Source organism: Bubalus kerabau, chromosome 8, assembly GCF_029407905.1.
Source record: "Bubalus kerabau isolate K-KA32 ecotype Philippines breed swamp buffalo chromosome 8, PCC_UOA_SB_1v2, whole genome shotgun sequence".
NCBI classification, from domain to species: Eukaryota; Metazoa; Chordata; class Mammalia; order Artiodactyla; family Bovidae; genus Bubalus; species Bubalus kerabau.
Window position 1 is genome coordinate 85,978,119 of NC_073631.1, and position 27,605 is coordinate 86,005,723.

The 27,605-nt window shown below is 40.1% G+C and overlaps 1 gene segment (V, D, J or C); it reads left to right on the forward strand.

Annotated features, from left to right (window-relative positions):
- The first annotated feature begins 269 nt into the window (after positions 1-269).
- Positions 270-26,525, forward strand: LOC129659431 (T cell receptor gamma constant 2-like). The segment is given in 8 exon segments: positions 270-312; positions 443-753; positions 13,630-13,693; positions 17,592-17,921; positions 22,484-22,543; positions 22,834-22,881; positions 23,172-23,222; positions 26,224-26,525. Coding segments are annotated over 8 exon segments (1,050 nt in total).
- Positions 26,526-27,605: the final 1,080 nt, after the last annotated feature.

Sequence of the window (27,605 nt, forward strand, 5' to 3'; positions counted from 1 at the left end):
CCCCCAGCCCCCAATCTGATTGATCCCTCTGCTTGCAGTTCTGAGCTCTCAGTGCTCAGGCGTCTCTTCTCCTGGGTGGGGGAGGTGTTCCCAGCCTGCCACAGGGGCGTCTTCAAGAAGAGGGTTGGTACAGAGAGGAGCAGCTCCACCCAGGCCTCTTCTGACACCACCCCCTCTGGGCTTAGCCCGGTGGTTTTAAAGAAAGATCCTCTTTGACTCCCTGCCTGTCACCTCTGCTGAGAACCCCAGTCTAGCTCACTGTCCCAGGCATGTTGTGGGCCCTAGTGCTGCCTTTGGTTTTCCTGGCTCTTGGTAAGTGTGTTGCCTGGATGCTCAGTGGATTTTTCTGTATTTTGTGGCATTGGTGGGGGCAGGGAAGGGTCATACTCAGAAACTTGTGTTTCCTCGTCATCATTATTTTTTGTTGCTTTTCCCATTGCAGTCACTCAGGTATCTTCCAACGCAAAAGGGGCCCAGATGTCAGTCACTGGCAAGACTTGGGAGACTGCTTCTTTCACTTGTGATCTTGCACAAGATGCCACGTATATCCACCTTTACAAACAACAGGAGGGGATGGCTCCCCGACGCCTTTTCTACTATGATGTCTACTACTCCAAGATTCAGTTCGAATCAGGAACCAATAAAGAAAAATACAGTGTTTATAAAGGTGCAGGAAGGAGCTACAGGTTTGCAATCCTAAATCTGGAACACAGTGATTCCGGGATATACTACTGTGCTGTCTGGGATAAGCACGTCGGTTCAGACTTCCTGTACACTGCACTGGAAATTCTGCTTGTGGCTGCCAAGTGCAGCTCTGATAACAACCCCTGCCTCACTTCTTCCCCCAGATTTTCTTTACTCTGGACAAAGAGAAACCCTGAGCTCAATGCCCATTTCTGAAGTTTTATCTTCTATAGCCACCTCCTCCCTCTCCACAACAGCCATAGTTTTTCCTGAAAACAGACCTTCATCCCCAGGCTGTAAGCAAGCAATATAGCAGGCAGCATATCCTCACTCTCCTAGGAACTGATAGAGTTCATATAATTTTTTCTTTAGAACAAAGAGGGGATCTAGGATTGATCTCTTAGGAAAGACATTTAGAAGAGCAAAATGGAAAGGCTAGACAATATGGAATCATTAATTCCATCATTATCCAGAGAAAATGGCTGGGGATGGAGCATCTTTATTATTCAGGAATATGAAAAATAAGAAATGATGGAATGAAAACTTGAGACTTCTTAAACCTCAAGTTGGTATCTGATCTCTCTTGTGGACAAATAGATATTTTCCTCATATAACCAACTAGGGCATGACTAACATAGTGAAAGTGTAGGAAAAAAGTTATTGTTTTAGGTAAGCCAACCAATGATATTCTACTTACACCTTCTTTTGAAGTTCAGCCCACAGCCAAAACTGGTCTGTCTGGTAACAGATAAAGTGGTATGTTTCCCTTTGAAATGGGCCAGGTCCCAGCCTGACACAGGAGTGCATTCTAGAGGAGTGCTTGTGAGCTTCCTCCCAACCAAGAAGCCCCTCCTCTCTTACTGCACCCCTGGGCACTGCTGCTCTCCCAGGTCATCATATTTGTTCATGATAACCCCACAACCACAAGTCAAAGCTTCATGTCCTTCCACTTCTGTGACTGCAGGGAAGATGAGATTGGCTAGTAAATGCACCAACTTTAACTTGCTGTACTGCTCAGCAAGCTCTTGGAGTTGGTGATGGACAGGGATGCCTGGCGTGCTGCGGTCCATGGGGTCACAAAGAGTCGGACATGACTGAGCAACTGAACTGAACTTGAACTGATCAGCAACCACATGGCTTAACTGTTTGCAGCTTTAGGACAGTCTGAAGCATTCAATATATTTTAATTTAGATTTTTCCAGTGGTGGTAAGATTTTGTTCTGCACATTCGTTTCTTTGATCTGCTGTGATTTCAATTTCTGTGTAGGGGGGTAAGGTAGCAATCTTAATATGGAGATCCAGTTTCTTCCCCAGTTACTGACAAATACATCATTACACCACTGTTTTTTTTTTTTTTTTTTTTTTTTTTTATCTTTTTATATGCTCACATTTTCTCCCTCCTCTTCCACTCTCTATCTGCTTATACAGGCCAGTTTCTCCAAGGGCACAATTAGAGATGGCAGTTACTATGTACGCACAAGAAACACAATCACAGTCACGTGTAGGATAAAAAATATGCTATACACAACCTGTGTGTGACCAAAGAAATCAGAGAAAATAAAAAATACTTGAAGACAATAAAAATGGAAGTGAGTGAAGCAAAAGTTGCTCAATCATTTCTAACTCTTTGCTACCCCATGGACTATGCAGTCCATGGAATTGTCCAGGGCAGAATACTGGAGTGGGTAGTCTTTCCCTTCTCGAGGGGATCTTTCCAAACCAGGGATCAAACCCAGGTCTCCTACAGTGTGGGTGGATTCTTTACCAGCTGAACCACAAGGGAAGCCCAAGAAGACTGGAGTGGGTAGCCTATCCCTTCTCCAGAGGATCTTCCTGACTCAGCAATCGAACCGGGGTCTCCTGCTTTGCAGATGGCTTCTTTTCCAACTGAGCTATCAGAGAAGCCCCAAAATAGAAGAACACCATAAAAATCTGTGGCACACAGCAGAAGCAATTCTAAGAGTAAGGTTTATAGTGATATAAGCCTACCTCAGGAGACAAGAACAACCTGAATAAACAGCCTAAACTAACACCTAAAAGAACTAGAGAAAAGAAGAACAAATTAACCTAAAAGTAAGAAGAAGGAAAGAATAGTAAAGATCAGAGCAGATATAAATAATATAAAGCATAAAAGAACAATAGAAAATATCAGTGATATCAAGAACTGGTTATTTGAAAAGACAAATTGAAAAAACAAATTTATCAACTAAAAAAGAAAAATCTCAAACATACAAAATTAGACTTGAAATAGAAGAAATTGCAATTAACACCATCAAAATACAAATGATAATAAGACATTACTGCAAATAATCATTTGCCATGCAAGAAAACAACCTAGAATAAATGGATAAATTCCTAGAAATGTAAAATCTCTCCACTTAACCAGGAAGAAATAGAAAATATAAATACACCATCAGAAATGAAACTGCATCAATAATCAAAAGCGTTCCAAAAACAAAAGTCTAGGACCAGACAGCTTCTCAGATTAATTCAACCTAATATTTATAAAAGAACATCTGTCTCAAAATATTCTAAAAATATCAAAGAGGAAGAAGGAACACTTCCCACCACATCATCAAAAATTAAATATTAAGTAATGATGTCTCCTAATGTTTAATCCTTAAGTCATGTCCGACTCTTTGCAACCCCATGGACTGTAGCCTGCCAGGTTCCTCTGCCCATGGGGTTTCCCAGGCAAGAATACTGGAACGCATTGCCATTTCCTTCTCCAGGGGATCTTCCTAACCCAGGGATCAAACCCACATCTCCTGCATTGGCAGGTAGATTCTTTACCGCTGAGTCACCTGGAAAGCCAAAGATGTCTCTTTCCATCTTCTCATTACAAGTTTCTCTACCCGAAGATCCAATCAGTCTCCTACTTGTTCCTTCTAGCTCACATTTCACAGATCAGATCAGATCAGATCATTCGCTCAGTCGTGTCCGACCCTTTGCGACCCCAAGAATCACAGCACTCCAGGCCTCCCCGTCCATCACCAACTCTTGGAGTTCAATGAGACTCACGTCCATTGAGTCAGTGATGCCATCCAGCCATCTCATTCTCTGTCATCCCCGTCTCCTCCTGCCCCCAATCCCTCCCAGCATCAGAGTCTTTTCCAATGAGTCAACTCTTTGCATGAGGTGGCCAAACTACTGGAGTTTCAGGTTGAGCATCATTCCTTCCAAAGAACAACCAGGACTGATCTCCTTCAGAATGGACTGGTTGGATCTCCTTGCAGTCCAAGGGACTTTCAAGAGTCTTCTCCAACACCACAGTTCAAAAGCATCAATTCTTTGGCACTCAGCCTTCTTCACAGTCCAATTCTCACATCCATACATGACCACAGGAAAAACCATAGCCTTGACTAGACGAACCTTTGTTGGCAAAGTAATGTCTCTGCTTTTCAATATGCTATCTAGGTTGGTCATAACTTTCCTTCCAAGGAGTAAGCGTCTTTTAATTTCATGGCTGCAGTCACCATCTGCAGTGATTTTGGAGCCCAGAAAAATAAAGTCTGACACTGTTTCCACTGTTTCCCCATCTATTTCCCATGAAGTGATGGGACCAGATGCCATGATCTTCGTTTTCTGAATGTTGAGCTTTAAGCCAACTTTTTCATTCTCCAGTTTCACTTTCATCAAGAGGCTTTTTAGTTCCTCTTCACTTTCTGCCATAAGGGTGGTGTCATCTGCATGTCTGAGGTTATTGATATTTCTCCCGGCAATCTTGATTCCAGCTTGTGTTTCTTCCAGTCCAGCGTTTCTCATGATGTACTCTGCATATAAGTTAAATAAACAGGGTGACAGTATACAGCCTTGACGAACTCCTTTTCCTATTTGGAACCAATCTGTTGTTCAGTTCTCACTGTTGCTTCCTGACCTGCATACAAATTTCTCAAAAGGCAGATCAGGTGGTCTGGTATTCCCATCTCTTTCAGAATTTCCCACAGTTTATTGTGATCCACACAGTCAAAGGCTTTGGCATAGTCAATAAAGCAGAAATAGATGTTTTTCTGGAACTCTCTTGCTTTTTCCATGATCCAGCAGATGTTGGCAATTTGATCTCTGATTCCTCTGCCTTTTCTAAAACCAGCTTGAACATCAGGAAGTTCACAGGTCACATATTGCTGAAGCCTGGCTTGGAGAATTTTGAGCATTACTTTACTAGCGTGTGAGATGAGGGCAATTGTGCAGTAGTTTGAGCATTCTTTGACATTGCCTTTCTTTGGGATTGGAATGAAAACTGACCTTTTCCAGTCCTGTGGCCATGGCTGAGTTTTCCAAATTTGCTGGCATATTGAGTGCAGCACTTTCACAGCATCATCTTTCCGGATTTGAAATAGCTCCACTGGAATTCCATCACCTCCAGTAGCTTTGTTCATAGTGATGCTTTCTAAGGCCCATTTGACTTCATATTCCAGGATGTCTGGCTCTAGGTCAGTGATCACACCATCGTGATTATCTGGGTCGTGAAGATCTTTTTTGTACAGTTCTTCTGTGTATTCTTGCCATCTCTTCTTAATATCTTCTGCTTCTGTTAGGTCCATACCATTTCTGTCCTTTATCAAGCCCATCTTTGCATGAAATGTTCATTTGGCATCTCTGATTTTCTTGAAAAGATCCCTAGTCTTTCCCATTCTGTTGTTTTCCTCTATTTCTTTGCATTGATCACTGAGGAAGGCTTTCTTATCTCTTCTTGCTACTCTTTGGAACTTTGCATTCAGATGCTTATATCTTTCCTTTTCTCCTTTGCTTTTTGCTTCTCTTCTTTTCACAGCTATTTGTAAGGCCTCCCCAGACAGCCATTTTGCTTTTTTGCATTTCTTTTCCATGGGAATGGTCTTGATCCCTGTCTCCTATACAATGTCACAAACCTCATTCCATAGTTCATCAGGCACTCTATCTATCAGATCTAGGCCAGGCCTGTGGAGCAACCCAAGACAGGCGGGTCATGGTGGAGAGATCTGACAGAATGTGGTCCACTGGAGAAGGGAATGGCAAACCACTTCAGTATTCTTGCCTTGAGAAACCCATGAACAGTATGAAAAGGCAAAATGATAGGATACTGAAAGAGAAACTCCCCAGGTCAGTAGGTGCCCAATATGCTACTGGAGATCAGTGGAGAAATAACTCCAGAAAGAATGAAGGGATGGAGCCAAAGCAAAAACAATACCCAGCTGTGGATGTGACTGGTGATAGAAGCAAGGTCCGATTCTGTAAAGAGCAATATTGCATAGGAACCTGGAATGTCAGGTCCGTGAATCAAGGCAAATTGGAAGTGGTCAAGCAAGAGATGGCAAGAGTGAATGTCGACATTCTAGGAATCAGGAAAATGAAATGGACTGGAATGGGTGAATTTAACTCAGATGACCATTATATCTACTACTGCGGGCAGGAATCCCTCAGAAGAAATGGAGTGGCCATCATGGTCAACAAAAGAGTCCGAAATGCAGTACTTGGATGCAATCTCAAAAACGACAGATTGATCTCTGTTCGTTTCCAAGGCAAACCATTCAATATCACAGTAATCCAAGTCTATGCCCCAACCAGTAATGCTGAAGAAGCTGAAGTTGAATGGTTCTATGAAGACCTACAAGACCTTTTAGAACTAACACCCAAAAAAGATGCCCTTTTCATTATAGGGGACTGGAATGCAAAAGTAGGAAGTCAAGAAACACCTGGAGTAACAGGCAAATTTGGCCTTGGAATATGGAATGAAGCAGGGCAAAGACTAATAGAGTTTTGCCAAGAAAATGCTCTGGTCATAACAAACACCCTCTTCCAACAACACAAGAGAAGACTCTATACATGGACATCTCCAGATGGTCAACACCAAAATCAGATTGATTACATTCTTTGCAGCCAAAGATGGAGAAGCTCTATATGGTCAGCAAAAACACGACCAAGAGCTAACTATGGCTCAGACCATGAACTCCTTATTGCCAAATTCAGACTTAAATTGAAGAAAGTAGGGAAAACCACTAGACCTTTCACATTTCTAGATGCTTTTTTAAAATAAACCTAATACTTTCAGGTGTGTAGGCTAGGTTTAGAAAAGGTAGAGGAACCAGAGATCAAGTTGTCAACATTCTTCAGGTCATAAAGAAAGCAAGAGGATTCCAGAAAAACATCTGCTTCATTGACTATGCTTTGTGTGGATCACAACAAACTGTCTACTTCTGCTTCATTGACTATGCTTTGTGTGGATCACAACAAACTGTGGAAAATTCTCAAAGAGATGGGAATACCAGACCTGTCTCCTGAGAAACCTGTATGCGAGTCAAGAAGCAAGAGTTAGAACTGGACATGGAACAACTGTGGAAAATTCTCAAAGTGATGGGAATACCAGAGCACCTGACCTGCCTCTTGAGAAACCTATTATATTCTTTGGCTGCAAAGAATATAATCAATCTGATTTCGGTGTTGACCATCTGGTGATGTCCATGTATAGAGTCTTCTCTTGTGTTGTTGGAAGAGGGTGTTTGTTATGACCAGTGCATTTTCTTGGCAAAACTCTATTAGTCTTTGCCCTGCTTCATTCCGTATTCCAAGGCCAAATTTGCCTGTTACTCCAGGTGTTTCTTGACTTCCTACTTTTGCATTCCAGTCCCCTATAATGAAAAGGGCATCTTTTTTGGGTGTTAGTTCTAAAAGGTCTATGTAGGTCTTCAGGTCAGGAAGCAACAGTTAGAACTGGACATGGAACAACAGACTGTTTCCAAATAGGAAAAGCAGTACGTCAAGGCTGTATATTGTCACCCTGCTTATTTAACTTCTATGCAGAGTACATCCTGGGAAATGCCAGGCTGGATGAAGCACAAGCTGTAATCAAGACTGCTGGGAGAATTGCCAACAACCTCAGATATGCAGATGATTCCACTCTAATGACAGAAAGTGAAGAGAATCTGAAGAGTCTCTTGATGAGGGTGAAAGAGGAGAGTGAAAAAGCTGGCTTTTTCAACATTCAAAAAATGAAGATCATGGCATTTTGTCCCATTACTTCATGGCAAATAGAAGGAGAAAAAGTGGAAGCAGTGGCAGAATTTATTTTTTTTGTATTCCAAAATCACTGCAGACTGTCACTTTAGTCATGAAATTAAAAGACACTTGCTACTTGGAAAGAAAACTATGACTAACCCAGATAGTGTATTAAGAAGCAGAGACATCACTTTGCCAACAAAATCTGTATAGTCAAAGGTACAATTTTTCTAGTAGTCATGTATGGATGTGACAGTTGGATCATAAATAAGGTTGAGTGCCCAAGAATTGATGCTTTCAAATTGTGGTGCTGGAGAAGACACTTGAGAGTCACTTGGACAGCAAGGAGATCAAACTAGTCAATACTAAAGGAAATCAACCCTGAATCTTCATTGGAAGGACTGATACTGAAGCTGAACCTCCAATACTTCAGCCACCTGATGCAAAGAGCTGACTCATTGGGAAAGAACCGGATGCTGGGAAAGAGTGAAGACAAAAGGAGCAGGGGGAACCAAAGGATGAGATGTTTAGATAGCAATACTCTAGATGTACATGAGTTTGAGCAAACTCTGGGAGATAGTGGAGGTCAGAAGAGCCTGGTGTGCTATAGTCCACCGGGTTGCAAAGAGTCAAACATGACTTAACAACTGAACAAGAGCAACTCATTTATATAGTATTTGATAAAGAGCTATTTTTTGTTCTCCCAACAAATGATCAGTAGCTCAAAGCCAGTTTTAAAACAATCTCTCATTTCTCTACAATTTAAAAATTCCTTATCATATTTTTACATTAATATATGCTTGGAGTGTTTTCTGTAGGACTTTTGATTCATTTATGCTTCAAAATTCTTACAACATAATTAGCTCAACCCCAATCCTTACAACATACAACAACAACAAATAAAGTTTATCTTAACTCGGATTGGAATTATAGTAAATTTATGTGATTTTAGGAAGGATTAGCATGTTTATGATATGGAGTTTTTCTTTCATGAATATGATATGTCCCTCTACTTATGCAGGTTTTTTCCAGCCCTTTAATAAAATCCTGTACTGTTTTATTCATATGGTCTTGTATTATTTTGTAAATATAATCAAAGATTTTGTAACTGTTTACCTATTCTTTTACATTTTACTACTTAAATCCCTCATGGGTCTTGGAATACAGACAACTCCTAAAGCTTCGCAAAATTCTGCTCATGGTCTTAGAATAAGGAAAAACAGAAGACAAGATGTCAAAAAGGAGATGAGTGGGCATCACTCATGTCTATAATAGATGCAAAGAGTATATGTCAGCCCCAAGTACTAATAACCCAGAATTTTCAATTTAAAAAAAGAGATGAGATGCGCTTAGTCGCTCAGTCATGTCCAACTCTGCAACCCCATGGACTGTAGCCCGCCAGGCTCCTCTTTCCATGGGGATTCTCCAGGCAAGAATACTGGAGTGGGTTGCTGTTCCCTCCTCCAGATCTTCCCAACCCAGGGATCGAACCCAGGTCTCCTGCATTACAGGCAGATTCTTTACCATGTGATCTACCAGGTAAGCCCTTAAAAAAAGATTCCTTTCTAAATATGATTTTCATCCAGGTCTCTCATCCTTTTCTATTGTGTTGGGTGCTGTGAGTGGACAGCTGCTCACCATGATCTCTTCTTACTTTCATCCTCAGGGCAGAGGCATTGAGTGCTCACGGGCCTCAGGCCAGGACTGGGTGGATCTGCCACCGACATGGGAATCTCAGGGCCTGTCCTGTCTGGATTCTGGCAGCTGGACAGTTCATATGTGCTCAGAGAAGCATTCAGTTGCTTGTGGCTATTTCTTTCTCCTCCTGATCTAAGGTGAGTGGCTTGAGATTACAGAACAGCCTCTAAGAGTTTTCTTTCAACATATCAGAGAAATATATTTCAAGTTTTAGTTTTAGTAAGGAATCTAATCGTAAAGCAGATAGAATTCTACAAATTTCTTCCTTTATTCTAGGAAAAATAGTAAGTCGTCATAGGACATATTTTCTCATCTTGCATTGCCCTGGTAAAGAATTACGTTATTCAACAATGGAGACCTTTGTTCACATTTCTTAAGTACACTTGTGTTGGCATATTTGCATTTTCAGTTACTGAAGAGTTTCTTCTTTTCAGAAATACATTCCTAAATTGCTAACAGAGCAGCCCTGGTGTTTGTGGGAACAGAAGGGTCTTTCCTTTGATGTAAACTCTGAGCTGTTTCAACAGAGCTGAACACCTGGAAAAAAAAAAAGTCTTAATTCTTTGAATACTATTCCTGGAAATTTAGAAAGGCCAGTAGTTAACTGTTTGATGCAATGATGTGTTCTTTTCCTGCTTTTACACTTTTCATGTATTATCAGTGTTTTCAATGATTTCTCCTCTGTGGAAAGCAGATATTTGGGTCCATTTATCTGAGGAAAACTAATAAAACATCAAATACCACAAAACCTATGTTCAAGGACTTTCAAAAGAACCCAGAGAATAAAATTGCCAGTACAAAGTTTTCAACTGCTAGTCATGTCATAAAGGTAGGTGAAGGCTGAGATTATTGTAGGAGCTTCAACCAGGGTAATGGCTCAGAATGAAAGAAGATATTTGGAAAAGGAATTAAGCTCATAATAGCTCCCCATGGTAAGTATCTTCTTTCCATTTTTTACCTTGGTCATGAAAGACTAACAGATGCTTTTCATTTTATTTTATTTTGGGGGCTTGCGGGATCTTAGATCCCTGATCAGAGATCGAACCCAAGCCCATGGTAGTGAAAGTGCGAAATCCTAACCCCTGGATAGCCAAGAAATTTCTGACTGATGGTTTTTAGAGAAAAGCAATTTAGGATTCCTCCTTATCTGACTGCCACATTCTTGGTCTCAGAATACAAACAGCAATTTTTCAGCTACTGGTCTCTGTATATGGAAACTAAACTACTTTGGAAATGGTTTATTTTTCCTGCTTGTAAACAGTTGAAATTTTTCTTCTAGAAAACACACACACACACGCAGAATAGGATCAGGCTAGATAATAAAATATTCCAAGGACTCAGTTTTATTGTTTCATTTATATTTCAATATTCTTATACCATTATCATGTTGCTTATTATGTTAGTGTAAGTTTTTGGCTCAGGTTCCTTTTCTTGAAGATGGTCTATTAAGTGAGTTACTCTTCTTTTAATTAGCTCTTCTCGAGAGTTTGAGATAAATCTGCTCCATTCTCCTAATAACTTGCAAAACAAATATAGATTTTCACCTCATCCCTAATAGCAGTGCAAAAAGCTTCTACAGTAAATGACTATAGAACTTTGATAAATCTCACTTCTTATTACTCTAGCTTCTTAGAGGTAGGCTGATAGTCTTTAAAACTTGAGCTATTGCATCTCTTTTTTAAATTAATTAATTTTTTTAACTGAAGGATAATTGTTTTACAGAATTTTGTTGTTTTCTGTCAAACCTCAACATGAATCAGCCATAAGTTTCTTGGATATGGACAAGTTTGTCAGCTTGAGTCATTTCAGCTCCAAAGTCCTTGAAAATGGTGTGCATGGTTACATATCATCATTTGCTCTTTCATTCTCTCAGCAAATATTTATTGAATTGTTTCTGTGCTGGATGCTTGAGATAAAAGTGTGAACGTGACAGATAGAACAAGGATAACACTCAAACAAACCATTTCTATTCTAGTGGAAAAGTGTTTGAAATTCTGGCTTAATGGGGACCTATGTTCTATGATCTATGGCTGCAGAGAGGCAGGACACCTTGATGAACTTGTTTCCTTTCTTAATTGATTAAATAGTTGTTGTTGTTGTTGAATCATTAAGTCATGTCTGGCTCCTTTGTGACCCCATGAACTGTAGCCCACCAGACTCTTTTGTCCATGGGATTTCCCAGGCAAGAATACTGGAATGGGTTGCCATTTCTTTCTCCAGGGGATCTTCCTGACTCAGGGATTGAACTCATGTTGCCTACATTGGCAGGCAGACTGTTTAACACTCAACCATCAGGGAAGCCCAATGTAATAGTTATTGCTTGTAAAATCTACACCTTTTGTTTGGTGGAAGACTGATGAAATGGCCTCGAAACCATCCCATTAAAGAGAATTTTAATATTAGTCAATATTAGCTATATTTACTGAGGGCCAGGCACCGTGATAAGTATTTAAATGCCTTATCTTTTCCTCAACAGGAATCCTTTCATTCTCATTTCATAGATAAGGAAACTGAGGTTTAGAGAAGTTCATTTAAATGCTGTAAGTCACATGACTAGTTACCACTGGCAAAGTTTGGGATCCAATAGGGATTCCCTTGTGGCTCAGCTGGTAAAGAATCTGCTTGCAATGCGAGAGACCTGGGTTCGATCCCTGGGTTGGGAAGGTACCCTGGAGAAGGGAAAGGCTACTCACTTGAGTATTCTGGCCTGGAGAATTCCATGGATTGCATAGTCCATAGGGTCGCAAAGAGTCAGACATGACTGAATGACTTTCACACTCACACAGAGACTTGTTTATTCTGAAGTAAGTGGACTGGACCATTACATGATATTAGAAACATTGTCATGTTTTTATATCTTGAATATTTACTCTCTGTAGTCTGACCTTCAATTAACTACAGTGTTGTCATAGCACATACTTTGTATTGCTACTCATGTGTGAAAACAATGCTTTTGCTTTTAATGATGGCACTGAGATGACCTCTCTTTATGCCCAAAAGATCATGTAAGTCATATTGAATATGCATTTATTAAATACTCAGAATATGTGTTAGTTCTATCTCAATACAAAAGAAGCAAGTAAGAAAAAGAAATAAGAAAGCAGAAAAAAATGTAGTGGAATACATACTTTTTGTTAACTGATAAACACACCAAATTTTCAAATATGATATGCTTTTCCCTCCACAAAATTAGAAAAGAACTTCAATGCAGCAGTCTTTAGGAGGAAAGTGAAGTAAAAAGTGGACATTGCAAAATAAATAAATAAAAAGGGGACATTGCCTTCAACTTCCATTTTATAAAATGGAAGAAATGGTCTTTAAATAAATACATTCATACTCCCAGTACATCGATGCTATGTCCTCTAACATTTAATGTCATCCACAGATGGTGACCCTTAGCAGGAAGGCAGGTAACATTTTAGTGATCCAAGGAGACAATAGGAGGATTTGAGTACTGGACATCTTTATTTGGACCAGGCCATTTCTCTTAGTCATTCTGTCTTAAGGTTCAGTGCCCAGAGTTGCAAGTTGAACTCTGGGCATAAATTAGGTAGAAGTCAGTTTGAGGCTGAAATTTCAGGTAAAAGCTTGGAATGCCAGTAGATGTGCTGTTAATGGGGGAAAAAAATGCCATTTATTTTGGACAATGCCAGTGAAGAAGTTCCATGTACTGCCTGCTTCAGCCAATGTTCTCTTTGGCTTTCTTAAATGTGGAAATACAGCAAATAAGAATAAACAAATGATTGCATATTAATTGGGTATATGAAAAGCTGTGATGATGGTTTTGAGAGGTCTAGACATATTACAGCATAGAGTAAAGCAAACAAATCATTAGTTGCTACAAATCTAATTGCAAACCCTAGACACTGAATTCCTATCAGGGTATGCAAAATTTGGTCCCATGTTATTAAAATGTCATGTTGGACCACGATTATCAGAAATAAAAATGCTAATAATAATGATAATACAGTAATTTTTATAGTATCTTATCTCCATATTATTTTTATTCAAATCACTCTTTAGTTCTTGTTTTGTTTTGATCTCACTGCAACTGTGATAAGGATGTTCAATTGACTTAACAGTAATAACATCTTTTACAAATAAATGAAGTATCTAAGGGTTTAGCTTATTTGATTTGCTCAGCCCCAGAACTTGTTAGGAGCAAAATGAACTAGGACCTGAATCCTGGTGTCTTGAATTCCAGGCCATCATAATTCCACTAGAATTTGAAGGAATCGGTGAAGCTAAATTAGTCTAAAGTTTTTGATACAGCCTGAATCACTGTGTAATAATTACAAAAAAAACTTCAACGTTGGAACAAAACTTGTTGTCACAGGTAGGTATCAGAGAATGTAATTTTTTCCCAAGGTAATAGAGGGAAAGTGAGGAACAATTAAATGAGAATGAAAGCCACAAAAAATGGGTATGTGGTTGGGGATTAGATTTAGGAGAGATTTTACAAGTTGGAAAAGACTCTGATGCTGGGAGGGATCGGGGGCAGGAGGAGAAGAGGACAACAGAGGATGAGATGGCTGGATGGCATTACTGACTCGATGGACGTGAGTTTGAGTGAACTCTGGGAGTTGGTGATGGACAAGGAGGCCTGGCGTGCTGCGATTCATGGGGTCGCAAAGAGTCGGACACGACTGAGCAACTGATCTGATCTGATCTGATAGTAAAGAAGCGTGTAGACAACACTGTGCGAATATTGTAATAGGATTTGGCTTTGTATCCATGTGGACTTCAATAAAGGGCCCATGTGGCATTCTTGCCTGGAAAATCCCACAGACAGAGGAGCCTGGAGGGGTACTGTCCATGGAGTCGCAAGAGTGGGACACGACTTAGCAACTAAACAATAATGTATTATATGTAATAGTCATGAAAGTGTTTGGCCCAAGGCTGAAGTTTGTCATTACAGCTAAGTTTTGTGAGTAGACAGGTTTCCTTTTCTGATGCTGAAGATGTATTTTCAAAAACATGGGCTTTCGAGTCAGGCTGACCTGGAGCTTCTGACCCACCACTAACTACTTATGTGAACATGGGGGTGATTCTCTGGCCTCAGTCTCCTAATCCATAAAAATAGGATAACAGTGTATATTCAGCAGGGTAGTAGGAGAATTGAATGAGATAATGTGAATAAAGTACTTAGCACATTGGCTAACACCTCACAGGTGCTGGATAGGTGTTTATTCAAATGTAAAGTGAAAATGGCCTCCAGGAGGGAGAGTTTTTTGCAGAACTGTTGACAGCACTGACATTCTCCAGAGAATGCAGCTGTACTTCTGACTCCTCAGATGAAAAGTTATCTTACTGTCCACTCACACACACACAGAATTGAATTCGGGGGGATTTGTCTCTCTTTAGCAGGTTCTTGTCTACTTAGCAAGAAAAATTAGATTAAAATGTATTTTTTTTAATATGTCTTGTTGTTCTATGTGGTTTAAATCTTAATCCTTTAGCTTACTTGGTATCATTTCTAACAACAATATTTATTGGCTCTAAAATATATAGTCAATAAGTTTGGGCTTCATGCTCATATTTATCAGAAAAAAAGTTTTAATTTATAAAGAAAGTGATCAAGAAGTGAAGTCAAATATAGAGGGACATATCATGAATTTGAAACTGCTATTTAAAAATGAAATAGTTCTAATTATCTAATTTATAAAGGAAAAGGGAGAAGAAAAAAAAGAGAACACGTAAATGTCAGCATAGTATATGGTTGGAGAAATACACAGTGTCTTGCTATGATAATGAATAAAGTACTACTTGTTCTAAAAGGAAGATGCATAACATTAAAATAAACACATTAAGAGCCAACTATATTTAAAGCATCAGTAAAAAATCAACACCGTGTGTTTACTGATTTAGTAGAAAAATCAGGAGCTTTGCTGCACAGGCAGAAATTCTGAATAATTCTTTTCTTCTCATGTGAGAAGTCCAATTTTTCTTTTCTTAAGATGTTTCCCAATGAGGGGCTTCCCTGGTGGGTCAGTGGTTAAGATTCCACCTTCTAGTGCTGGGGACACAGACTCAATTCCTGGTTGGGATATACACTCTATTCAGTAGGCGGAAAAGAGCAAATAGTGGTGCTCCAAAGCAGTTCAGCAGCCTTATACGGTAGGTTCAAATGAGAGTCAAAATATTGTATATTATTCCTGAATTTAGATGAAATTCCAAAATAAAATGTGCTTTTGGTGAACTTTCTGAATTGAGACAAAATTCTGATAAATGCATTACTTGGTAAGTTTAGTGTAAGAGCATTTCTGAACATAAGGTGTGCTCAGTTGCTTCAGTTATGTCTGACTCATTGTGACCCATGAACTGTTGCCCACCAGGCTCCTCTGTCCATGGGATGCTCCAGGCAATAATACTGGAGTGGGTTGCCACTTTCTCCTCTAGGGGATCTTCCCAACCCAGGAATCTCACCTACTTTTCCTGCATCTGCTGCATTGCAGATGAATTCTTTACCGCTGAGCCACGCGGAAGCTCTTCTGAAAATAATACTTTTTTTAAAAATGGAAGTATAGTTGATTTACTACATTGTGTGAGTTTCAGGTGTACAGCAGAATGATTCATTTATACATGTGTGTGTGTGTGTGTGTGTGTGTGTGTGCATCTGTGTGTGTATAGTCTTTTTCAGGTTCTTTCTATTATTACAAGGTTATTACAAGATATTGGATATAGTTCCCTGTGCTATATAGTAGGTCCTTATTGTTTTATCTATTTTATATATAGTATTGTGCTATCTGTTAATCCCAAATTAGGAGTTTGGGATTAATTGTACATTTTAAATAGAAGTTTTAGAAATATAGCTATTTTGCTTCCACATTCAAGGCACTGTAAATAATGTACTGCTCTACTAAAAAATCTGGAGTGGTTCAGATATAAAATTGAGAGGTTATATAGAATTAAAAATAAAGAGAATTCCAGCACTTAAGAATTGGGCATGAGACCCACATTTGGAGAGAAAAGTTAACTTCATACATTGTCACATACCTGTGGACACTGAGTCCATTTTAAAAAGCAATTGCATATCACTTTTTAAAAATGATAAACTTCTCTGGGTGTTTATTTTTGTAGGAAATAAAACAAATATGGTGCATCCCAGAATCAGTTAAATGAATGAGTTTCCACCGAGTTTCAGAACATAAGAATGTGTCATTTGGCGAAAGAGAGCATAAGTTAAAATACAAGATAAGATGGGAAAGGAAAGTAGTTTAGAAGGCATCAAAGAATCTCACAGATAGAGAAACCAACAGAGTTACCTGATCTCCTTCTCCATTCCCATTCCCACAACCCACCCATTTACTCCAAAAGAGGCTCCACTGTGATAGAGCAAAAGAGAATTTTTTTTTTTTTTAAAATCAGGATTTCCCTGGCAGTCCAGCGGTTGGGACTTCGCACTTCTACTGTAGGAGGCACAGGTTCAATCCATGGTGCAGGAACTAAGATACGGCATGTTGCATAGTATGGTCAAAAAACAAACAAAAAAAATAAGCTGACAAAACAGTAAATGTATTCATGAATTTTGGAAGCCTTGATATGGAGTGTTTACATGGGGTATTTAATAGTCATACACCATCTTTACAAATGGAGAAAAATGAAGGTCAAGGTATAATCTAGCTTTACTACTCAACAGCTGTGACTTTGGGCAAGTTACATGAAGTCTTGAACTTTTCTTTCCATCAAAGATAAGAACAATAATACGCATCTGACAATCTATTGTGGATGAAAGGCCACCGTGAGCACTGGTTCAATGATGCCTTTCTTTTACCACTCGCTGTGCTGCTCTCAGTCATTCACTTGTGTCAGACTCTTTGCTACCCCATGGACTGTAGCCTGCCAGGCCCCTCTGTCCATGAAATTTTCCAGGCAAGAGTACTGGAGTGGGTTGCCATTTCCTTCTCCAGGGGATCTTTCCAACCCGGGAACTGAATCCACATCTCTTGTGTCTCCTGCATTGGCAGTGGATTCTTTTCCACTGGGCTACCTGGGAAGCCTTATTACTTGCTGCTGCTGCTGCTGCTGCTAAGTCACTTCAGTCGAGTCTGACTCTGAGCGACCCCATGGACTGTAGCCTACCAGGCTCTTCTGTCCATGGGATTTTCCAGGCAAGAGTACTGGAGTGGGGTGCCATTGCCTTCTCTGTTATTACTTGCTAGGTTTTTCCAAATCTCAAAATGTTAGTGTTGCTCTAATGATTCTTTTTAATTATATTTTATTTCCCCCCACAGATAGAAACCTTGCTACAGACATTTCACCCAAGCCCACTATTTTTCTTCCTTCAATTGCTGAAATCAATCACAGTAAGACTGGAACATACCTTTGTCTTCTGGAGAAATTTTTCCCTGATATTATTAAGGTTTATTGGAAAGAAAAGGATGGCAACAAAGCTCTGCCATCCCAGCAGGGAAATACCATGAAGACTACTGACACATACATGAAGCTCAGCTGGCTGACCGTGACTGAAAACTCCATGGAAAAAGAACATATCTGTGTCGTCCAACATGAGAGAAATATAGGAGGAATTAATCAAGAGATTCTTTTTCCTTCAATAAATGAAGGTATGTGAATAAACATAAAACAGAACCCTGTTTTTCAAATAAAATACACCACTTTTTCTGTTAAGCATTAATGAAAAACAAACAAATGTCTTTATAAAATGATGTTTTATTTAATGGTAGCATAAATGTTCTGCTGTCTCTCCCACAGAATTAAAGTGGGATAGGCTTTGATACCAGAGAAGGCAATGGCACCCCACTCCAGTACTCTTGTCTGGAAAATCCCATGGACGGAGGAGCCTGGTGGGCTGCAGTACATGAGGTTGCTAAGAGTCAGAGACGACTGAGCGACTTCACTTTCACTTTTCTCTTTCATGCATTGGAGAAGGAAATGGCAACCCACTCCAGTGTTCTTGCCTGGAGAATCCCAGGGACGGGGGAGCCTGGTAGGAGGCCATCTATGGGGTCGCACAGAGTCGGACACGACTGAAGCGACTTAGCAGCAGTAGCAGCAGCAGGCTTTGATACATAAATATGAAAAAAAATGTTACTTAACCTTTTCAGATTTGGTTTCATCTTCCAAAATATTAAGATCATAGTAATGTTTCTTAAAGTTGTTGTATGGATTTAAGGAAACAACATCTGTGAAAATATCTAGCAACTTGCTGCTGCTGCTGCTAAGTCGCTTCAGTCGTGTCCGACTCTATGCGACCCCATAGACGGCAGCCCACCAGGCTCCCCCATCCCTGGGATTCTCCAGGCAAGAACACTGGAGTGGGTTGCCATTTCCTTCTGCAATGCATGAAAGTGAAAAGTGAAAGTGAAGTTGCTCAGTCGTGTCTGACTCTTAACGACCCCATGGACTGCAAGCCCACCAGGCTCCTCCGCCCATGGGATTTTCCAGGTAAGAGTACTGGAGTGGGGTGCCATTGCCTTCTCCAACTTAGCACATAACAAATCTCCACTGTGGATGACCTTGGCTGATCAGGAAATGAGAACATGTATGCATCTTTTGGGAATGTTCTACTCAGCAAATAAAGTCAGTGTCACTTTAATCCTGCTTTATGCAAGGTACAATTCCACAACAATGAATTATTAAATGATAAAACGGTGTTTGTATGATGGAGGCAGATTGCAGTTCAACAAAATGTAGAATAATTAGACTCCTGGGGTTTTATTATGTTTTTAGGTTTTTGAAATTTGTATTTTACATATCACCATAAGATAAGCTAAAATTTTGTAATTAGAGATGGGGTGAGGCTAAAGTATACAGACTTATTCTCATTCTACATAAAGAATGCATTTCTTGCCATTGGAAAATGCTTCTCACAAACTCTCATTGTAGCCCTAGCACGTGCCAGGCCTAGAGGGAATGTGGATGAACACACTCAGGTGAATTACTCTCCCAGAAGGATGTACTACAGTCAAGAGAATATCAGATCAGATCAGATCAGTCGCTCAGTCGTGTCTGACTCTTTGCGACCCCATGAATCGCAGCACGCCAGGCCTCCCTGTCCATCACCAACTCCCGGAGTTTGCTCAGACTCATGTCCATCGAGTCAGTGATGCCATCCAGCCATCTCATCCTCTGTCGTCCCCTTCTCCTCCTGCCCCCAATCCCTCTCAGCATCAGAGTCTTTTCCAATGAGTCAACTCTTTGCATGAGGTGGCCAAAGTACTGGAGTTTCAGCTTCAGCATCATTCCTTCCAAAGAAATCCCAGGGCTGATCTCCTTCAGAATGGACTGGTTGGATCTCCTTGCAGTCCAAGGGACTCTCAAGAGTCTTCTCCAACACCACCTGTCTCTTAATCACTCAGGGTTACTTGTGATTTGGGCAAGGTGTACCAAAGGAGACCGTGTGATGCAGATGTTGGGCAGAGGGCTGGAAGTGCATTGGCCCTGGCAGTGATCCTGTAACTCACAGGACTCTGGACTGAGAGTCCTCAGTATTCACCTAGCAGACCAAACGCCCCAGAGTGTCCCTAATTAGGAATCATTGCTGTGCCTTTCCTGTGGTTAGGAAGCCCTTTTTAAGCAGTGGGAACCACGTGCTTAATCAAATGTACATAGACTTTTACTGGGCACAAGTCCAGATTTCTGAAGCAAGCCTATCTCTTCCCTGATCCTCAGTTTGTCCACTGATCAAATTAGGTTTGAACACTTGCCTTGGCTTTGTCCTGGGGCTGCGATGAAGAGCAAATAGAATAGCACCAGAGAAAACGTTCCAAAGCATGACATAGATATATTTATTCTCATATTCATCAAATCTATTTGTATCCTTTCCTAAAACTAATTAAAAGTAAGAATACAAAAACAGCCCTAAATTGTTATTTCTACTCTTTATAAATAGAGAGGAAGCAAATTTGCTAAGTGCCATCTAATGTAACCACAGCTCTGCTTGTCCTACTAGGTTTTAATTTTCTTGTAGTCAGGAAAAAATGAGTCACTGTGACAATGACCATATTGGAGAGAAGCCCCAGTTCATAATGTGTTTTACCTGACACAACTTCTGAAACAATGCTTTGCAAGTGGTTCTAACGGCAGGAAAACTAATGAGGGCATTTCTGCTAATGTCGTTCTACCGCAGATTTCTAACGCTGTTTCTTAGAAGCTTTGTGTTTTTGATAAAAGCTAAGAATATAACATGGAAGTACAGACTGACGAAATGATTTTGAAGAGAAATAAAATTAATCTGGTCCTAGTTTTCAACCAGCCTTTACTGAGAAATTGAACTTATCATAAACACATGAAGTTTATTACAAAACTTTGTTTCTTTATTGTTTCTACCTCAATCAATGCATGGTAGTAAGAAATTTGTTTATCTTCTAATAATTTTAAAAATTTATTTATTTTCTATTTTGCTGCACTAGGTCTTCATCGCTATTTTGCTGCACTGTTTCTTCGTTGCTGCACGGGCTTTTCTCTAGTTGCAGTGCGTGGGCTTCTCACTGCAGTGGTTTCTCTTGTTGCAGAGCACGGGCTCTGGGGCTTGTGGGCTTCAGTGGTTGTGGCACATGGGCTCCATAGTTGCAGCTCCCAGGCTCTTGAGTGCAGGCTCAATAGCTGTGGCGCATGGGCTTAGTTGCTCTATGGTATGTGGGATCCTCTCAGATCAGGGATCAAACCCATGCTTCTTGCATTGGCAGGCAGATTCTTTACCACGGAGACACCGGGGAAGCCCCTATTTACCTTTGAATGAATAAAATCATTATAAGGAAAGAAAGGGACTTATTAAAGTCAGTTCTTGAGGATACTTTAACATCAAAACATGACTCTACTTGTATTTTCATTCTTGGGATTTACTCCAAAGCATTCATACCTCAAATCCAAGTTTTAGATTATAGGGAAAAAAATATCTCGTTGAGGGCATAAAAAACATACCAGACTGTATCCATGTGGACATGAACCCATCCAGGAGAAAAGCAATAAACCAAACAACTTCTGTGACTGTTTTCCTCCATCCCACAGTCCATGATCTTTTAAAAAAATTTTGTACTAATATGGTTGTATTTTTCTTTGACATTACTCATGAATAAAATTCTCACTTCAAGTTTTATCAAGACAGATAACTAAAAATGTGATTTGATCTATTTTTTTTACCCCTGGAAAGAAATGCTGAGCTCCTGTAATAAAAAGGTCATTGTTAAGAATGATTAAGATCTCTAGAAGAGAAAATGTTTTTAATGTCCACAATGGTGGAATTCTGTTGTCTTTGCATAGGTTAATTTCTTTTTCTAAGGCTTATTTTTAGAGTACTCTCCACTTGCTCTGTCTCATTTAATCCCCAACAACCATCCTTTGAATGGTGTCTCTGCCACCACTGGTATCACTGATACGACTCTCCGCCAGTTACCCTCTAATTCTTATTTCCTCCTTTGTAACATGGAATCCTCCAAAACACAAATCACTCCAGTGTCACTGGGGGATTAAAGAAGATAATGCATGTGAAGTGTTAAGCGAGTGCCTGGCCCAGTTACAGTCACTCAGCTATTAACCTTGTTAACATTGCTTTCGTTACGCCCATAAGCCCCACAACTACAGAAAAATCATGTCCATGAGCTAAGGATAGTGAGGATGTGTGTGCTTTGGAAACCTTCAGCGCTTTCTTTTGCTTGATGGGAAATATGCCTTAGCCTAACTCCTTCAAACGTGGGATTCCCTTGAGGACTCTAGCTTTGAATGACTTTTATTTGGTAGCAATTCTTCATCTTGGCAGTGGGTGCTGAAGTTATGGAGCAGCCACTTTTCCTGACTACTTGTCTTTGCAACAAGTATTTTTCCAACACCTACTTTGTGGTAAGCACAGTGCTAGGAGCTATGAATACAGAAGGAAAATAGGATGCCATTGGGTATTTACCCTCCAGTTATGGTAAAATGTAGCCTTCATGAACTTCAACATTTCCATGTGTAGAAAACTATATGCAAATGAAATCTATGAATTACATGGAATCAGACCAACTAGTTTTGGAACTGTAGGGCTCATATTTTTAATAACTGTCTCTCTCAGCAGATTATCTATATATATACATATATATGTATATATTACAATAACACATGTATAAACACATACAATGTCAAATAATGGGCACAAATAATTGACTAATACTTTTTTCATTTCTTGTAGTTGTCAGCTCAATTGTCCCTACCACTGAGTCTCCCAGTGACTGTTTAAACCATGAAAGCAGTAAGTTTTTGTAGATGATTGCCTTTATGTCCTGCTATAGTCTTTTATTTCCTTTCTAATCTATTTATCTTTTGAACTTCTCTGGCTAAAAGTACAAAAGACGAATTATCTGGAATTGTGGGGCTTATTGTCATAGTTTTAATGACTATCTCTACTGTCTCACTGTCAGCAGATTATATACATATATATATATTTATATATAACAGACACACACATTTTACATACATATGTACACATTGTAAAATAATGGGCAAGGACAGACGATTAATACTTGCTTCCATTGTTTCTAGAAGTTACCGGTACTGGTTCTAAAAAAGCTTGTCTGAAAGATGAAAGTGGTAAGTTTTTGCTTTTGTTTGCCTTTATGAAATCCTACAGCACTTTTTCCCTCCTGACCAAATTACCTCTTGAACTTCCCTGCTTAATGGTAGGAAAAAGCAACTATTCCTGGAATTGTGGAGTTCATACATTTAATCAGAGTATCTCCCCTATTTGTGCTAGCAAATTTTACCTTATATATACATATATATTAACACACATATACTTAATCATATATGTGCCAATGTCTAATAATAGATAAGAACAATTGACAATACAATTGATTAATACTTGCTCTCCTTTCTTCTAGAAGTCACTGCTGATAATAATTCTACAAAAGTGTGTCTGAAAGATGAAAGCAGTAAGTTTTGCCTTTGTGTCATGTTATAGCACTTTTCCCCTCTAAATAAACTTAACTTTTGTACTTCTTTGGTTTAAGATAGAAAGCCAGAAAGTCTGGATATTGTAGAATGGATGGTATCATATTTTAAGTAATTCCATCATTCCCTAAGAGTCATCTTAGTACAGTAAATGTTGGTTTTGGAGTTTTGAGGATGTAGTGATAGGTTCTGAATTACTTCAACTGTGGGCTTCACTCAGTTGCGTAGCTTTTGTTTGTAGTGACTAGAGAAATGTGATTACAAGTTGCTTCTAGACATTTGAGTTTTAGCCCGTGTTTGCATCTAATACATGAACTGACACTGAGAGCTTGATATACACAAAGTGTATTGCTATATCTTTCACGTATACTCTGTTTTCTCCTCATAACCACTCCTATGAGGTGGTACAATATTTTCCCAACATTTTGCAATCAGGGCAATGTGACAAAATTAGTTCAGTCCTTTGTACAAAGTCACACAGCTAGATCTGGGGATTCAACTTAGTCCATCTGAATCAATGGTTCACACAACTTACTCAGTTCTCTATTCCTCTTCTAAGAGGTAGACATAGAGCAAGACTCCCAAAGCCAAGGTCCTGAGACAGGATGAACCCATGGGCAGGGGTGTTAAGTGCATGGGCTTCCGAATATCACAGTCCCAAATTCTTTTATTATTAGCTTCATGAAAAATGGGTAAACTACTTACATTTCTGAGAAATACTGCCCTCATATGCCAGCTGGAAACAATAATAGACTGAACTCAGTTACTGGAGATATAAGATCACATATGTGGAGTGTCTCCGATAGGGTATCCATTTAGCTGGCACAGAATCAGTACTAGTTGGTGGCCCCTTCTCCCTTCATGAAGGTTCCAAGTGCATTTAGAATCTCTGGCTCTAGCCCTGCTGATCCCTCCTCCATTCCAAGTACCAGAGGACCCAGAATTCAGCTAATACCTGACCTGACTGAGGGGAGTTAGTTATGAGCAGGTCACCTCCTGAGATCCTTTCCATACCAAATGCTAGTGACTCTGGAGTTCCAATTCTATGAAGATGAAGTGTGGGAAAGAGAAATTTCCACAGGAAGAAACTCAATGAGTAGCCAAGTCAGGCCCATCATTAGTGCTGTTAATTGTTTTTTGACAGCATATATTTCTTGCAAAACTTCAGAGACACATAAGTGCAATTATCCTATAACATCACAGCCATGTTGTTAGACATTCAAGACAGACAGGTGAGTGAGGCATGAGCTCCTGATGTTTCAGGAATTTTGGACTAAAGACCTTCTTCCATTTAATAAAATATCCTCTTTACCAAAACCTTCTGCCCACTACACTATATCACAACCAGATTTCCATGACTTGTATCCTTCTTAGGAACCTCATTTATACACAACATATAATGGCTCAGATCCTCACAAATAAGCAATTCAATTTGATATTTATGCTTAACTTTGATGTCTGGTGTGTCAATTGCACACAGAGTTGCAGGATTACAGAGCAGCTAAGAATGTGTTCTTCAAAGTCATGTTGCTGGGATTGAAATGTGGTTTCTGGTACTTTCTAAATGTGTGACCTCAGGCCAATTATTTTTCTCTGTGCTCAGTTTACTTGTAAAATGTGATTGAAACTAATAATCTCATGCTCTGCTGTGCTTAGTCACTCAGTTATGTTTCAACTCTTTGTGACCCCATGGACTGTAGTCCAACAGGTTCCTCTCTCCATTGGGATTCTCCAGGCAAGAATAGTGGAGTGGGTTGCCATGCCCTCCTCCAGGGGATCTTCCCAACCCAGGGATTGAACCCAGGTTTCCTGCATTGCGGGTGGATTCTTTACCATCTGAGCCATTCAGTTCAGTTCAGTCGCTCAATCGTGTCCGACTCTTTGCGACCCCATGAATTGCAGCACGCCAGGCCTCCCTGTCCATTACCAACTCCCAGAGTTCACTCAGACTCATGTCCATCAAGTCAGTGATGCCATCCAGCCATCTCATCCTCTGTTGTCCCCTTCTCCTCCTGCCCCCAATCCCTCCCAGCATCAGACTCTTTTCCAATGAGTCAACTCTTCGCATGAGGTGGCCAAAATACTAGAGTTTCAGCTTTAGCATCATTCCTTCCAAAGAAATCCCAGGGCTGATCTCCTTCAGAATGGACTGGTTGGATCTCCTTGCAGTCCAAGGGACTCTCAAGCGTCTTCTCCAACGCCACAGTTCAAAAGCATCAATTCTTTGGCGCTCAGCCTTCTTCATAGTCCAACTCTCACATCCATACATGACCACTGGAAAAACCATAGCCTTGACTAGACCGACCTTTGTTGGCAAAGTAATGTCTCTGCTTTTAAATATGCTATCTAGGTTGGTCATAACTTTCCTTCCAAGGAGTAAGTGTCTTTTAATTTCATGGCTACAGTCACTATCTGCAGTGAATTTGGAGCCCAAAAAAATAAAGTCTGACACTGTTTCCACTGTTTCCCCATCTATTTCCCATGAAGTGGTGGGACCAGATGCCATGATCTTCATTTTCTGAATAGGGAAGCACAATAATTTCATAGGTTATCTTAAAGCTTAAATAAGAGTGGAATTTTACATGCAAAGCTCTCAAAATAAGTGTTTGATTAGTCATTAATGAATATAACCTGTTATTATTACTCAGCGATGTGGGAGGGGGGCAAAAAATGCTAAATGCTATTTATCACAAATATTTTTCCTTTTGGACTCATTCTTTAAAAACACAACTTTTTTTTTTTTTTAATATTTTGGAAGAGTCTAGTGAATTTAGCTGAGGTTGTTGATTGACTTGAATTGCCAACTGGATTCTGAATTGTCCTGGCAGTGGTGTTCATGGTGCTTGTACTTGTTTTCTTTGGCGTTTGGTGGTGCAGGGGTAACACTTCACAGTAGGTCATCAGAAATAATTATGGCCTCCTCCCATTACTGTGTACTGACCTTTCAACAGAACAGGTAACTAATCAAATGATTTCTCCTAGATACCCTGCAGCTGCAGCTCATGAACACCTCTGCCTATTACACCTATCTCCTTCTCCTCCTCACGAGTGTGGTCTACTTTATCATCATCACCTCCTGTGTGTTTCGGAGAACAGGCACCTGCTGTGACGGGAAGAACTTGTGACAGAGGGTCCCTGAAGGAGTCAGCTTTCCTTAATCATCCGTTGATATTGAAATTCTCTGCTTGCTTTTTGGATTTGGGTTATCTCAGTGTATATGTGTTTTTTCCCCTATTATGTCATTATTGTGTAACAATTTTTCAAACACTGGGCAAACAGACAGTTCTACCCTGAAACAAGGAATTCTGTTATTACTCAGGGAGCAAGGCCCAGGGCGCGTCCAGGGGAGCCTCTCCCACCACTGTTCCCAACCTCATCAGCTCCTTCCACCCCAAGTCCTTGTGCCTCCAGGGTGCACTATGTGGGCAGCTCCCCATCTCCTCCATCAGCATCTTCCCCAAGACCATGGTCTTGACCCTCCCTGTTACACATCCTGGGGCAGCCAGCTTTGCTACTTGAACTCTGTACTTTCTTTTTCATAATAGGCACAACACGTAAAAAAATAAATCAAAAGTCCACACATTTGTCTGTGTGTACTCTAATTTCATGAAATCTAACCAAGGTAAGAAACATCATGACAACTGAGCTATCAAATTCTGCATGGTTGTAATAATGGTCAATACCACATATCTAAGTCTTTCCCTGAAATGGTGGCTATGGTGCTTTCTTTGGGGCACTGGCTCCAAGAGGAGCCACTGCCAAATGAAGGTGCCCAGGGTCCTTCTCTTTCAAAGTCACCAGATTCAGACTCAACAGTTTGGGACGTTCTGAGGGTGACAGTGTGACACCCATCATGCCTTGCACCATGTGTCTCAGATTGTACCAGTGTCTCACAAGCACTGAATCCTGATCCTCACATTAACCCCATGGGAACTGTTCCAGCACCAGAAGGTCATTCGGTGGAGGGTGAAGCACACAGACCATGACTCCCAAGGGTCTGGGATTGAACCCTGGATCTGTATTAGCATCCGTGTGACCTCAGGCAGTGATCTGAACTCTCTGTGCCATCACTTCCTCATCTGTGTAATGAAGTCACAGTGCCCTGTGCTCAGTTTACCTGTAACGTGGGATTGAAACTAGTAATCTCATGCTGTGCTGTGCTTAGTCGCTCAGTCATGTCCAACTCTTTGTGACCCCAAAGGGTAAATGAATAAACAAGTTAATGATGCTTAATCCATGCAAGTTCTCAATAACAGCATCTACTGGAGGTAGCTCTACTGCAGAAATCATAGATTTCACATGTACACAAATGCACTGATATTCATTTCAAAACTTACTTCCCCACAAAGAGATTAGATGCAGAT